The 14,891-nt window shown below is 39.3% G+C and overlaps 1 protein-coding gene across 1 annotated transcript in view; it reads left to right on the plus strand.

The window, feature by feature from the left end:
* Positions 1-14,891, plus strand: part of PLXNA2 (plexin A2) — a 1,613,917-nt gene that overhangs the window by 1,508,308 nt on the left and 90,718 nt on the right. The window contains exon 26 of the mRNA XM_044077136.1: positions 4,778-4,881. Coding sequence (XP_043933071.1) covers positions 4,778-4,881 — 104 coding nt within the window. The remainder of the gene's footprint in view (positions 1-4,777; positions 4,882-14,891) is intronic.

A 14,891-nucleotide genomic window follows, 5' to 3' on the forward strand; every position in this document is an offset into this window, starting at 1 on the left:
TCCCGGCACCTGATAGGCAACTGACCATGACCCTCTCCTTGTCTAGTCTTGTGAGGGGCCATCTGTGTGTCTCACTATGGAGTCTCATACAGTGTGGCTTCTATGTGGTAGTTTTACTTTGCCTTTCTTTCTAAATTAAGGTATTATGACCTCAGTGAGTGCTGACTGGAAGTTGTACGGTATTTAAATGTATTTTGACTATTTGTTTTTGATGGTCTGTAGAAGCTTGTATGTGAAAGCGCTTACCTACATCAAACTTGTTGTTTTATGAATTATTCATTTTGTGGACTGCATGGTTCGTTCACTGTTCTTCTCTCTGCTGCTATTATGGTTGTCAGTATACATGAAACAATTGCCACATTGCCTCAAGATCCCATATAAATTAAGCTGGCAGGAGAAATGATAATAAACTGCCCATCCATTGTGCCAGGATTTTTCTGAATGTGGTATCTGGGAAAGAAGTGGGCTAGCTGGACTTAGGACTTTGGCTTAACTAGTGAGCTAGTCTGACTTGGTGTAGCAAAGGTAGTGGGTGTATAGCAGGTTGTGGATGATAAGTGTGAGAACACTGCTTAGAGGGCAACTGAGTTGCTCTTTGCTCAGCAGGGAAGCTTGGGGGGGTGTTCTACTGGAAGGTCTGTAGGGAAAAATATTGTTCCCAGGCATTTGCGTCTGTACAGGGCACTGCTAAACCCCATTGCTCAGTGCACAGCAGTGAGACAACATGAGGCTTATATACAGGCAAAAACACTTTTTAACACAGTGATGGGAAAGCTCCAAACTGAGCCTTTCTCCAGCAATCTCCAACTCGAATGGGTCCTGAGTTACCCACTTCTGCCGCAAGGGTGCAGGGAGGCCTTCTTAATGTAAGATGGGTGATTTAAGAGCATAATGATACCAAACAGTCTAGATTCAGCAGGTCTAAGTGTAGTCTGTGCTATGTAAGGCAAGAAAAAACAATTTCTAGATGAAAGGAGTAGGGGAGTGTCATAAGGGTCAAACTGTGAGAATGTTTAGTAGTATACTGTCAGATGATCTGCAGTGACACTGCATCTGCACAAACTGGCAGCTCTTTGAGCATCTGTGAACAGTGGGAGACTGTGGAGAGCATTTCCTTAAGAGGATTTTAAACCAGAGAGGTTGCTTATATGCAAGCGGTGGCTTTTATACCAGCAAGATAAATATTTTTATGAAGTTAAACCTTCAGGCCAATCAGATAGATGCTTTACAACAGAAGTCATAATTCCTGCAATGTCTGGAATCCTTGGAAATAAGTTCATTAACCCTGAGAAATGTTCACAACACAGAAACTTTGAAAAATATTTTGGCAGACTCCAGAGAACTTTGGCAAACTCAAAACAGTGTTTGCAGTACCAGAGGAGGTTAGAAAATATCATAATACTTTAAAACAACCTAAAAGCAGTGCAGCAACAAACCGATGGAAATTCTTTAACAAGTGCAGGCTGAAAAACAGTGATAAATTCAACAAAATAAATAAACACAGCACAGAAGTCTTAAATATCATTGAAACAGTTAGAGCAAGTGCAAAAAAAATACTTATATCAGCTTTGTAGATCCAAATGGTTTTAGAAACAATCTAAGTCTTGTAGTCACAGGTGTCCAAGCCAGACACAAGGAAGGTCTGAATAAATAAAGTCGGCAGAAAGATATTAAAGCTTGTCAAATCAACCCAATTTACGGTTGGTTTCCTGCTCCTTTTAATTTCTACTTCACCTACCTGCCCATCTCTCCCAATCTTTTTGTCTTGGTAGGACTAGCTGCCACTTCCATCCTGATTTTCAGGTGGCCAGTAACCACAAGCCCTTTCACCAACACACACTCAATGTTTTTGTTTTATTTTTGAAGAGTGTAAAATTATTGTTCTTTAAATGATTTGTAATAATTTGGAGCTTTTCTCTCTGGACCTCCACTGAAAATGGTCTTCTACCAGTCAGACTTTCCCAGTAATCAGATATCAATAAATAAATGATTATAGACTTAAAGTGACACCCCACAGGAAAAGTCAATGTAGTAATTCAGAATCTCATAAAAGACAAGCCTTATGTATGTGTAGGTTCATTTACCATAGCTATATGAGGGTGGCCTTCCTACCTTCATTTAGTGCTGATTGTAAAGGATGTTCATCGTATTAATCACAGCTGTATTAGCCATAGCTATAGGGGTTATATCCTGCCATGGCTATAACCCATATAGCTAAGACTACTGCAGCGGTGATCATTCAGACATCTACTGTCATGTTAAGTTTTACTTACACAACCAAACTTTCTCCAAGAAGAAAGTGTTTAAAATGTTCAGCATTCTGGAAGTGAATATTTACTTGTCATACTGCCTTAAAGTGGTTCTCCCTGTGGGTTACTTTTCATATAGCTGTGCTGAGTGTTTGGACTTTGGAATGTGACTTGAGGTCAGTCAGGATTTATGTTGATCAGGTGGCCAAGAACAACAGGGCTTCATTGTTTGCCTGTCTGGCGTACATTGAGAACTCCAGTATGTAGCATGTCAGAGTTTGTTAAATAAGGAATCCCATGGAAAGTGGTGCAGAGATGAATGGCTCATCTGCAGAATTTAGTTCACTTTCACTAAGATGTATGTGGTAAAAACTGATAATATCTGAAGAGAATGCAGCCTGGACATATATAATCATGGGGAAGATGCTTGATACGCCATTCTGAAATGTTTGCAATACAGAAATTTAAAACATTCATGAGCAATCAAATTAAAACTAAAATAGTTTTACACCACCTGTTTTTGACAGGTGTCAGTTGTGTTGCCTTTAGCTATCCTTGAATGGTGTAAGGCTGTATGCCAAGGTCTGTCTTTCAAATGTAATTGTTCCCATTGCATGAGAGCATTTCACTAGTAAAAAAAATGTAATAACGGAAATAATGTGCAAGAAGTGGTGGTACTTAAAATGCTGATTGAAGCTGTAGCTCTCATTAACTGAAGCTTTTATTGCCATTCAGAAGTGATAAGTCACCTTTGTTGTAGTCTAATTATACCATGTGTGTACGCACCTATGGTGTAAATGCCACTGAGATATTAAACCTACCAGGGATATCTTTGCGTTCAACAATTCAGCTGTTCATCCACCCACTGAAAATGAAAATCCACTTGAGTTCATCCATTTAGATAAAGTTCCACTAATTTCTGAATATAGCTTGTGCATTTTTTCACTGGCTTTGCAGGCATACAAAATTGTTTAGTTTGCTATATTTTATATGATCACTGCTAAAGAGTTTTGCTTTAAAATGCACAATTTACATGCATTAGGTTAGGAGGGCTGCAATACTTTTCTCACTTGTAGTAAAAAGAAAAGTGCCGCTGATCGCAACACATATGCACTTGCATGCATTTCAGTATTACAACACTGCTGTTTGAATGGCATATTGAAATATTTAAAGTTGCTGGAATGTAAAGACTATTCTGTTGATTACTTTGTATCTGGGCTGAGTTAGCTCCCCATGAAATCTAACCAAGGTACTAATTCTCAGACTAAACTTTGTGTTTTTTTTTTTTAGTCTTACTTGCAGTTTCACCACCACTTACCACTGTGTCTTTCATACATCCAGGCCATAGTATCTGCTTTTCCTTGAGGACCTGACCTTCTTTACACAGTGTTTCAGTACACAGCTTAAATGTTAAATGGTAACACCTACCCCTTCCACTTCCAGTAGGATTTGAGCTTTAGGAGGTGAGAATCTGGCAGCTAGTTCATGTCTTGTATGTGACGTATCAGTTACTCTGCTCTATCGACCTGTTACTTCTTTACCCCCCCTCCATGTCAACACACCAATTGTTGGCAGTTAAAGATAATGGAATGCATGTGCTGATGCAATAATTTCTGTCAGCTCTGTGTCTTATGTTTCCTCCTGAATTTATTGCCATCAAACGTAGAAATTAAAGCAGTGTAAGAATATTGAAGTCCCATCCATTTATAGTGAGTAAGGCCCCCCCCCCAGAGGAATGCATTGCTTTCCTTCTCTCACCCAATCCCTGACACTGCACATCTGTTTCCCTGCCAGGAGAAGCCAAGCTAGCAAGCAAATGTTGTGTGTGCTTTCTTAACAGGGAGAGATTTTCACTTGGTCAAGCACCATTAGAGTATATGCATTTGCTGTAAGCAATTGCTTATATGTTTAGGTAAACGTGGTGCCTGAGTAGAATCTGACCCATATGAAAACAGAATCTCCTTGAGTCTGAAAATTAAACACAGCATATGTGGTGGAGAACAGAAGAGTGTAACAAAAGTCTAGAATGCTCCATTGAAATTCTAGTACAGGTTGCATGATTTAAGACAGCTACCTGCCAGGTTGAGTGTGAATTCTTATTGCATCTGACACTATGGCTATTTTAAGACAGCCGGCCTGTTCATCTAAACTGGTGCCTCTATAAGTACATGCTGAAGTATTGAAATTATAAGTTAGTGAACACTGGGGTTCAGGGCACAGTTTTTAATCATGGCAGTCTATACTAGTATATTTCTAGGTATTTCTGGATAAATTATTAAACAACTTTTTGTCTAGACAGTCATATGCCAAGACGGCTGATTCATTCCTCCATTCCATATTAAACTGTTATAGTTTACTTGTTTCCCAGCAGAATTGTTAGCATCTGCATATTCAGAGACACATTTTGTTGTATTCACTGTGGTACAGATATGATTTTTCAACCATTCAGTATATATTTACATCATTCAGATTCCTTGATGAGCATAGCTGTTTAATAGACCAAAATATGTTTTCATTATTTTGCATAGAGTGGCGGCAAGGTCGGATGGCCCGAGTAGTCCTGCAGGATGAAGACATCACAACCAAGATTGAGGGAGACTGGAAGCGGTTAAACACACTGATGCACTACCAGGTATGTATAAAACCTATCCTGTTACAGCTGTCATACAGAGCAACAGCAGAAATGTAATTCATCAAATGCAGCCTAACTAGACAGCCAGAAAGGAAGAGTGACGTTCATTCCTCTACAGAACTGAACAGCAAAACCTATTAGTGCATGAAATACTAAAACAGACTTGACATGTATCTTATGGAAACCAACAGAGTTGAAAATTGACCCAATTTAGTACGACAGAGTATTCTTAAATTAGATGTGAAACAAGCAAGGAGCTAGATAGGATAATTTTGAAAGAACTTCTAATGGTTAAATGTGACAAATGGGAATTTATGATAAAAAACAATATTAACACACACACATACATATATGTATATATGAATGTATCTATCTAGCTATATATATATATATACACACACACACACACACACACACACACACACACACACACACACACACACATAGGTATATGTATACACACGCACACACATACATATATATATATATATATATATATATATATATATATATATATACATATATAAGAATATATGCCATGATTTGTATTTTATAATTCAGCTTACGGGCTATTAGTTGTACTTCATGGCACTACTCTGTGAAGACTGGAAAAAAACACTGTAAATTGGCAATCTGCATCTTTTAGTTTGTTCATGTTTTACATTAGTATGAGGTTTCTGGTCTGGAATTCTGTGGCAAATTGTAGGATAGTATAGGAATTTATATGATCTTAGTATACTTTATTATTTTTCCTGTTTTTTTTTCACATTCCTCCTTAGTTTCCTTTAGCAGCTACTTCTCTACTGATCGGCTGTGTCATTCTCCCATATTTCTGTCAAAATGTGTAGCAAATATAAGACGTAGCCAGTGGCAGGCTGTCATCTTGGTAAGTTGGATGTTATGTCCCCTGCAAAGCTAAGGGTGCCCATGAGGAGAAGTACCTGCATTAGGGGACCCATTTCTGCACAAGTTTTTACATCTTGTGTGTGTGAGTGTTTCTCCAGCTGCAGCACATCACTTCATTTGCAAAGGTTTTTTGTTCCTGGCTTTTGCAATGCAGCTGCAGAGTTTGGTCTGCAGCAGACAGCAGTGTTGCAGTGAGCCAAAATGCTTTCATTCTCTCCTTTTTCTCCTGGATGCATGAACTAACTACTGCTGTTTAGTCTTATCTCCAACCCCAGCAGGCCATTACACTGACCAGGCAGCTTATTAAACCTGGATTGGCTGAGCCCTAGACCTATGACACACAGAGATAAAGCCCAGATTGTGCATTAGACAACTTATGTTTGATTAGCAGCATGGATATGGGGGGGTGGAAGTTATCTTGCATCCTAGGGGGACAGAGGCGGCCTGGCTCACTGCAATAGCACCTGAAGAGCCTGGTGAGCTCTGTACTGCAGCTGGTGTGCAAGTTGCTGGTGAGAGGTTGTGCAGATGCGAAAGCAGACATGTATGCATCTCACAAAGAAAGGCATAATGGAGCTCACACGGCTGCAGGGTGGTGAGTTAAGCATGCACCTCAGCAGCAGAATGATGCTTCATGAGTGTCCCTGATCTCCTCACCAATACTAGAAGTGGGTTGGGCAGAACCTGGAGATTATTGAGGGAGCCAAGGATAGGTCCAGTAGACCCTGTGAATGAGAAGAAGTGTTGGCGACAGCTCATGTGATGTTCAGCTGCAAAGCACTAAAAAACAAAACTGAATTAGCTGAGTAGTGTCTGAGATCTTCTCTGTTCCTCTGCTCCACGGACATGACAAGTGCTGAGTATGAACTTAGTACACCTAAGAAACAATCTGAATGCACCCACTCAAACAGGGTTTTCAAAACCCTTGGCAACTGCTAAGTTATAATAGCAAATGGTTGCAAAGCTCTGAGTGTTTAACCATTTCTGATTTAACAGGCCTCATTCAGTAGGTGGTCACATAAGAGCAGATAGTGCTGAGCAGGAGTAATTTCATGCTGGGTTCAAGCAGCAACACTCTAAACGCTGCAAGTACTGCTTAAAGGTATTTATTTTGTGTTGGATTTTTTTCCAGAAACAGAAATATGAAAAATGTTGCTTTATTAGGCTATTTGTCCTGTTCTCCCTGCCCCAATAAAGAAGGAAATGAATAATTCTAGTTAGGCCCCTGCTGTTGGTTAACTGGTAGAGGCAAGCCATTGTGGAAGAGCTTGCAGCAGGGGTGTAACTATGTGTCCTAGCACCAGGGGTCACCCCCCTCATCTGGTGCTTTTCCTCCACTTTAAGAAAGAAAGAAAAAAGTAATGCAAACCACTTGCTACATTTATAGCAAGCAGCAGTTTATGCCTACTACACATGGAGCTCTGAAGTGCTTCAACACAAATATACTACAAGCATTCAAAGGCCAGAAGTGAACTGAACACAAATCAGCTTCTGCCAGTCACATCCCCTAACACTTTGTGCCTAGGGCAGCTGCTCTCTTTACCCCACCATAGCTACCCTTTTGGTTTGCAGTGAATATTATACATGAACTCTGAAGAGGAGGAGAGGTATACTGAGATGACTGACATTGTCCATTTGATTGTTTGCCTTTCTTTGGGATTGATCTGTGTTAGATCTTCCTAATTAAAATTCTTGGGTGGTACATGTCACATGGACTGGAAATGTGCTGTAGGCCCTCTCTTCTAAAAACTGTAACTGAAAAGGACTGGACACATATAAGTAACTTCTGTATTTTGCAACTAATTAATTCAAATTCTAATAAGCTTTACTGTGCACTTAATACCAAACTACTTGAAATGCTCTGCTATATAAGAAAAGTCACCATGAACTTTATAGGAGTAGTATCTGAAGGCTTACGGTTGGTATTCTGATAATATTTTAAGCCGCTGATGTGACCTTGTCCACTTTTCTGTCTTGAGTGGATGTGTACCTAAATGCTTTCTTCCTTAGCTATCAGAATTACTTATAGCATCAAACTGCTTGGAAAAACTGCCAGAGGTTCACTTGGGGTGAGCGTTCATGTGCACGATTTTATGTGGAAAAAAAAACTAAAACCAGCTAATGAAGTACATCATGCAGACCAGAGGACATGTCCATTACTGGGAACTTAGCCTAACTGTCTTTAAATAAAAGCAGTAAAAATGTTTGCATTGTATACATATCAATTGTTGTCCCATTCGATTCTCAGCTAGAGCGTCTTCTGTGGAGACGTGTGAATGGGCGTACCTTCGTTGAAGGTTGTGCGTTAGGGCCGGCAACTCAGCACGTAAAAATCAACTGCCAATCAACAACAACAACATATCAATTATTTGCTTCTTAGTTTTCAGCTTGCAAAATGGTAGGTTATGCAGCTACTAGCTCACCCTTGCCTGGCTGATATTAATCCATCCATCTGGTTCTTAGCTCTAACATACTTATGGTGTTTGTGGGGTGGGGGCTGCATACATTTTAATAAGTGTGGTCTAAATGAGATGAAACCAGCAAAATAAAGCCACACATGCATGGATGTTTCTCATTCTTAGTTCTTTTTCATAGTTCTGGGGTTAAAGCAGAGTAAATGTGAAGAAATAAGTGTGTAGACAACAGATCTATATACTTGTCTAAATGCAAGATAACAAGGTTAAGGCAGCATTGTGCTGATCAGTGCTACTGAGGACTGATTGTAATTGGTAGCAGAACACGTTTGTTTTGTCAGCATATGCATTAATGTGGTGTGTGTGTGTGTGTGTGTGTGTGTGTGTGTGTGTGTGTGTGTGTGTGTGTGTGTGTGTTGTCAGTGTGCACATCCATGTAAATGATATACTGTAAACAAATTTGCTTTGCATACCAATACAGCCATTCTATATATATATATAGTTGTAATTAGATTATAATCGATACTTAAAAGGTACATGTCATCTTCTGAGATAGAAGCACCACACATCAAGACTTTTTAATCAAACAATGGCTTAAGAGACTGTTAAGCTGTGCTCATACCATGGCAGTTTAAAATCACTTATCTCTATCTCTTTTTGTAAATTTCTTAAACGTGGCTATTGAGCACCATTTTCTCCATCCAGATAACTGCTTTTGAAACTTAAATTGTGACTAATATCGATGCTGTTCAGGTAATGGGTGTCTTTGACATTTGAAGGCTAAAACAATGTTATGGGTAAGAAAAAGATTTTTAAGAAAAATGTGATAGCTTCCTTTTAACACAAATCAGTAAAGTTCAAGAATTGTGGGGTCCTTACAGATGTGTGTGTGTGTGTGTGTGTGTGTGTGTGTGTGTGTGTGTGTGTGTGTGTGTGTGTGTGTGCGCGCTCATACTTGCATTATATGTTGTGCGGGGGAGAGTATACGTTCTTTTCACAGACTACTTAAACACATCTCTTGGCCTGTCTTCTCTATTCCACACCATAAAACTGTATACAACACAAAAGATGATGCGGGTTCTCATAAGGTTTTCCATGTAGACACAGTTTGCTTTACTAGATGCAGAGTTTGTGAACTATGTACTATCAGTCTGCAACTCTGCATTTTATAAAAAAAAAACTGAGAAAAAGCCAGAAAAGCTAGACTTTTCAATGTGTGATACCTTAAATCTCCTGTAATGGAGGCACATGGGATATATGCAAATGACCCAACTCAAGTTATAAAACTGAGCTTTCTGCTCTGCTCGGTACTGAAAGTGTCCACTTATCCTAAGTTTACAAGTTGTTCTCCCTTTTAGTCATACTTTCTGTGCAAAGTTGCTAAACTAATTTTTTTTTTTACCTTTTATTGGTGTAAAAGTATTTACAAGTTCAGTTGGATGTAAAGGGAAACGTGTGTAGAAATAAAAACAACCAACAGCAATGACACTAATTAGGTAAGGGAGGTAAAATGTTGCTAGAGAAGTCAGTCTAAAGCACTGGAAATCAGCTTGGAAAACCCAAGCACATGTGGTATAAAAATAAAACAAGAGCAAATGAAAAATGAAATTGAATAAATATGTAAAAATTTAAAGAGCATGACTATTTTACATTAACTGCCATGCCTTCCAGTGGACAAGCACCCTGCAATATATATGAGAGCACACTAACAAAGTTTAAAAAAGAAAGAAAATACAATTTTTAAAAAAGTAGAAAAATTAAATTCATATATGAAACCCAAAAATCCAAGCTGTCTTTTTTTCTGCAAAACATCAACAAAAAAATATATGTAACATCCTAGAAATACATCATTGTACTGATGGGAAACTAACAGTATCCCCTGTTCAGTAGTGTTACTCCATGTATCCCAGATGAATATTTGTGATCACCCATTCAGTCATCCAAACTGATTTTAAAGTTTCCAAGGGAGCTATTCTGTTTGGTATGTAAAGGAAGCCTATTTGACAAAAGGGGACTATATCAGGATAGATATTTTTCATGCCATTTTGTTGCTGATATGTTAGTATAGGTGTAGCTCTCATGAGCAGGTGTTTGCTTTACCACCATTTCTTTTTAAGTGAAGGAGTTCAAATATTGTCATTCTCAGCATGGAAAAATAAACCAAGTTCACCCCTTAGGAGTCTATATGACACTGAATAGTGGGAAAGGGCTTTTATTCTATCAGAATAGCTAAGGGTACTGAGACCTGAGTTCTTTTTTGTGAGTAAATGTTGAGGTCCGTCAAGTTCATTTATGTGCTTACTGAGGTGCATGCCAAAAGGAGCATTATTGTTGATGATGGGCACAATAAGTATTAATATACTAGAACTAGAACTTCTTTGGACCTTGAGAAGAAACCAGAAAGGATAAGTTGCATAAGGTAAACTGATTTTTAACTATCACATGATATTGTCAAAGGAGTGAATGTGATTAACAAAGGTACCCAAGTCCCTAATGAGGTTGTCACATTTAAGTGAAATGTTATCTTTATGTTGAGCAGACGTAATGTTAGATTTACCAAATGAGACTATACTGCATGTCTTGGCATTGTGGGTAAGTCCATGATTGACATACCAAGTAGTTTTTCCATCTATCCCCTACTGGAGAATTTGAGTATTATAAAGGAATTTGACAGCAGTCCCCACTTTGCATTCATCAGCAAACATGTTCACCATATTCCATTAATATCAGCTTTCGTGACAAAGAAGTAAATACCTAAAAGGATGGTGCCCAAGGGAGGGCAGGTGCAAGGGCGAGTAAGATGAAGTTGGAAGTAAATTTTTCCATAAGAATATTAGCAATGTCCTTGGAAGTCAGAGAACAAGATATAGGTTCATAGGTAGGTACTAGGCTATCGGCCTAAGTAAGCCCAGCCAACACGTTCCCTGGCTTACGCCACCCAAGAAAGTTAATTTCCTGTGCCCCTGACGAGCAGAGCCACAGAAGTGATCCCCGGAGTGTATTTCCTATTTCCCATCAAGATTTTTCTTGAAGAGTGCTAATGAGGAACTTTGCTTGACATAGATGGGTAGCTTGTTCCAGAGTATAGGAAGTCTCTGGGACAGGAATCTATCCCTCCAGCATGTCCTGTTTATTGTGGTGACAAGGGTTAGGTCCCTAGAGCATGTAGCTCGGAGGGATTGGGATTTCTTTAGGTGTAGCATGTCCAACAGCTCTGGGTTTAACATAGCTTTATATGTTAGGCAGAGATCTCCTCAGAGAAGGCGATATGCTACAGAGTAAAGCTGAAGTTTTCTTGAGACTGTCAGTGTAGGGCATCTGTTTGAGGCCAGTAATCCTCTTTGTGAGGTACTTCTGTGGCCTTTCCAGCTGCTGCAAATGTCTTATGAGGTACATTCTGAGAGAGGCGTTGTACTCTATAATGGGTCTAATGAGTGCCGAGTAGAGGGGAAAAATGACCCCTTTTTTTCCTGGATGAAAACTGTTTTGTGATAAGGTGCGCCACATAGAAGGATTTCCTGACTACTGTGGTGATGTGATTATCAAAGAAGAGACTACTATCCACCTGGGTCCCAAGGTCTCTTATCACACATTCGGCATTAAGTAGACTGCCGTTTATGTGGTAGTTCATGGGTACAGAGTTTTTACCAAAGGGGATAACAATTCACTTTTTGGCATTGAGCTTGAGGCCATGCCTCTGACACCAGGCATCTGTCTCAGTGAGACCCTTCTGTAGGATGTCCACATCATTTGGGGACTCGACTATGACTCCTAGTTTGCAGTCATCTGCGAACTTCATTAACCAGAGGCCTTCTGTGTTAGCCTGTACTTCAGAGAGGTAGATACCAAACAGGAGAGGTCCCAGGACTGAACCCTGTGGTACTCCACTTGTCACTGGTTTGAAGTCAGATTTGGAGTCTGCAACTTTTACAGTGTGGGTTCTGTCAGTGAGACATTTGGCAACCCATCTTGTGATGTAGGGATTTATACCTAGTTTAGTGAGTTTAGCTATAATTTCAGAATGGGGGATGGTATTGAAAGCCTTGGCAAGGTCAAGATAGGCTGTGTGAACCACCTTACCCTCGTCTACGGCTTTGCTGACTACCTCAAAGAAGTCGATCAGGTTCAGAAAGCATGATTTGCATTTCACAAACCCGAACTGTGTGAGGGTCCAGAGTTTGGAGGTTACTATTACAAATAAGTTTGATACAGATTTGCTGGTTACTTCTAAGCTTCTTAATGTAGCTGAAAAAGTCAATGTGGTTGTCCTTTGAATTAGTTACAACCCTAAATTTGTAGCTGACATTGCATTTCCTAATGGTAAGTTTGAGAGATTTTTAAATCCCTTTTAGAATGATGAAGTAAACATCTTTTAGAGATGGCCAAAAGTTTTTTTCTTAAACAGGATGTTGATGTGATGCTTCCACCATTTTGCTTTAGTTTTAAGCATGCCATTAGGCTTCCCTTGGACTGGTACAGTACCTCTGTACATCTGTCAAAAAGTAAATGAAATTCCAAGCAGTAGGTGGCAGCTTCATGTGCCAGGTTTGCTGAGGAGGTAAACCATGTGTGATTATCAGTTACATCAGTAAATAGTGAGTAATTGGCTTTGGATTAACCTGTGAATGTAGAAGAGTTGTTCGGGTCTGCAAAGTAGGTTTTCAGAGTGAAGGTCAAGCAAGATGGTCAGATTTCATTAGAGAGGGGGGTAAGAAGTAGTGTCAGTTAACTGGGGAATGCATGTTCTCATTAATCCAGTCAGGTGTTGTCAGCACACCATGATCCATTTTCTGATACTGTCATCACATCATTTTGCTAGCAGTTGTTCCATACTGGAGTGGTCAACATTCCCAGAGCCTTTTCCTGCTCTTTTGCTATCAGCCCCCATCCATATGTCATGACAGCGTTGTTTGGGCTTATGTGTAGTACTTTGCTTTTGTTTGTATTAAACATAACTGCAGATGTTCTGTTCCCATGTTCAGCTTTTCCAGTTCTTTATTAGATCACCCTCCAACCTTCACTACTTTACGTAACTTTATCTACTGAGAAGTTTATCCAGTTTTCTTTTGCATCAGCTGTATTTGAGACAAACACATTGGAGTACATGAACCCTGAACAGATCCCTGATGTACACCAGTAGACACTTTTTATTTCCTGACTTACTCACTCTCACCACAACTCTATGCACCTTACCATTCAGACAAGCAGTTGAGTTCCTCAAGTTTAGTCCTTTCCCCAAGTACTCCAGTTTTTATATCAGCCTTCTTTGTGTGGCTGATTCAGTGACACTGCAGAATATACAGTGTAATGTAACATAAAGTGCTGCTTTCTTAATACTGTTAATGCATTATCTTCTTGCCTGTTGGTACGCTGAAGCCACACTATGAGTAACATCCCTGAGTGCTAATAGAATTTTCTTTTAAGTGGGGGAACTTGTCTTGATACACCCACTACTAGGTTTTGGTGCCTTGTTTCAAGGATCTCCGCCATCTCATTAAAGTAAGACAGTGCATGTACTCGCTGCAGTTACTCTGTCCACCTGCAGTGATAGTTTCACATCTGCTTGAGATCTCTCTCTCTCTCTCTTGGCCCTTCATCACTTGAACAGCTGTACCTGCACATACAAATGTACTTTAGTCTTTCTCGCTCCCTTCCTGGGGCTCACCAGACTGCATTGACTCCTTCACAGTTTGTATTTGCCTGGTGCTACAGCTGCATCTTCAGGTCCCTTTCCATTGAGGACTCTAGTTGTCTAGTGCACCATGAGTTTTTTTTTAATTGTGGTATTAACATTTCTGATGACAGCATTTACTAATCAGAAATATGAGTAACTGGCCAGCTGCCATTCTCACAGATGATTGTATTTATTGACACTGTTTACATCAGAACATAAAAATATCCTAACGGTGTTTACGTTATTTCTTGCACGTTTAAAACTGGAACATTATTTTCTCACCTGTTAGTGCACTAAAGACTCATTATGTTGCACATTTGTGAAGATATAGTGCTTTGTTTTGCTCCAGAATATAACCTTTGGCAGTCTTTTGCTAATGTACTCTTTGGCAGATTTTTTTTGTGCTGCGTGTACTTTAAAGGGCCATACTGCATCAGTCATTTTTCAGTGAATCCCATTTTATTGATGGTGGATTGTTGAAATCTCATTTCAAACACTGTCCAGAGGTTTGTGTATTCATAGTTTGTTTCCATGGGAGTTGGTTTTCATTGTCAATGTATGGAGTGTTTGTGGTTTACTTTTTTCTGCAATTTGGTGAAATACCATTTTCAGTGCATATGCTTGACATTTAAATTTACTGTAGAATAGTTAATATTTGTATTATTGTTATTATTGTTTTTATTTGTCCAGCTAAGACTTTTAAATAAGAAGAAAGGATGTTTTTATTATTTTGTGTTTTATTTTTTTCAAAGATATGTGACCATGGAGTCAGTATGTTTACATAAGGGCAGGCTATAAGGGAGATGTTAAAGATGGCTGAAGATTTGATTACTTTAATTAGTGATTGAACAGACAACACAACTGTACATGTGTACATCAAGGGCAGGGGAACTCATTCTTACCTCTTTTTGCAGACAAGCAATGCTGTTGGGAAACTGCTTTGGATCTGCACATCACCTATTTCGCCATTGTATTGCTTTTTTGTGTTGCTTTCATGGTGGTTGGGAAGGAGGGGG

The sequence above is a fragment of the Protopterus annectens genome, chromosome 7.part0 (genome assembly GCF_019279795.1).
Source record: "Protopterus annectens isolate FY-2018-M chromosome 7.part0, PAN1.0, whole genome shotgun sequence".
NCBI classification, from domain to species: Eukaryota; Metazoa; Chordata; order Ceratodontiformes; family Protopteridae; genus Protopterus; species Protopterus annectens.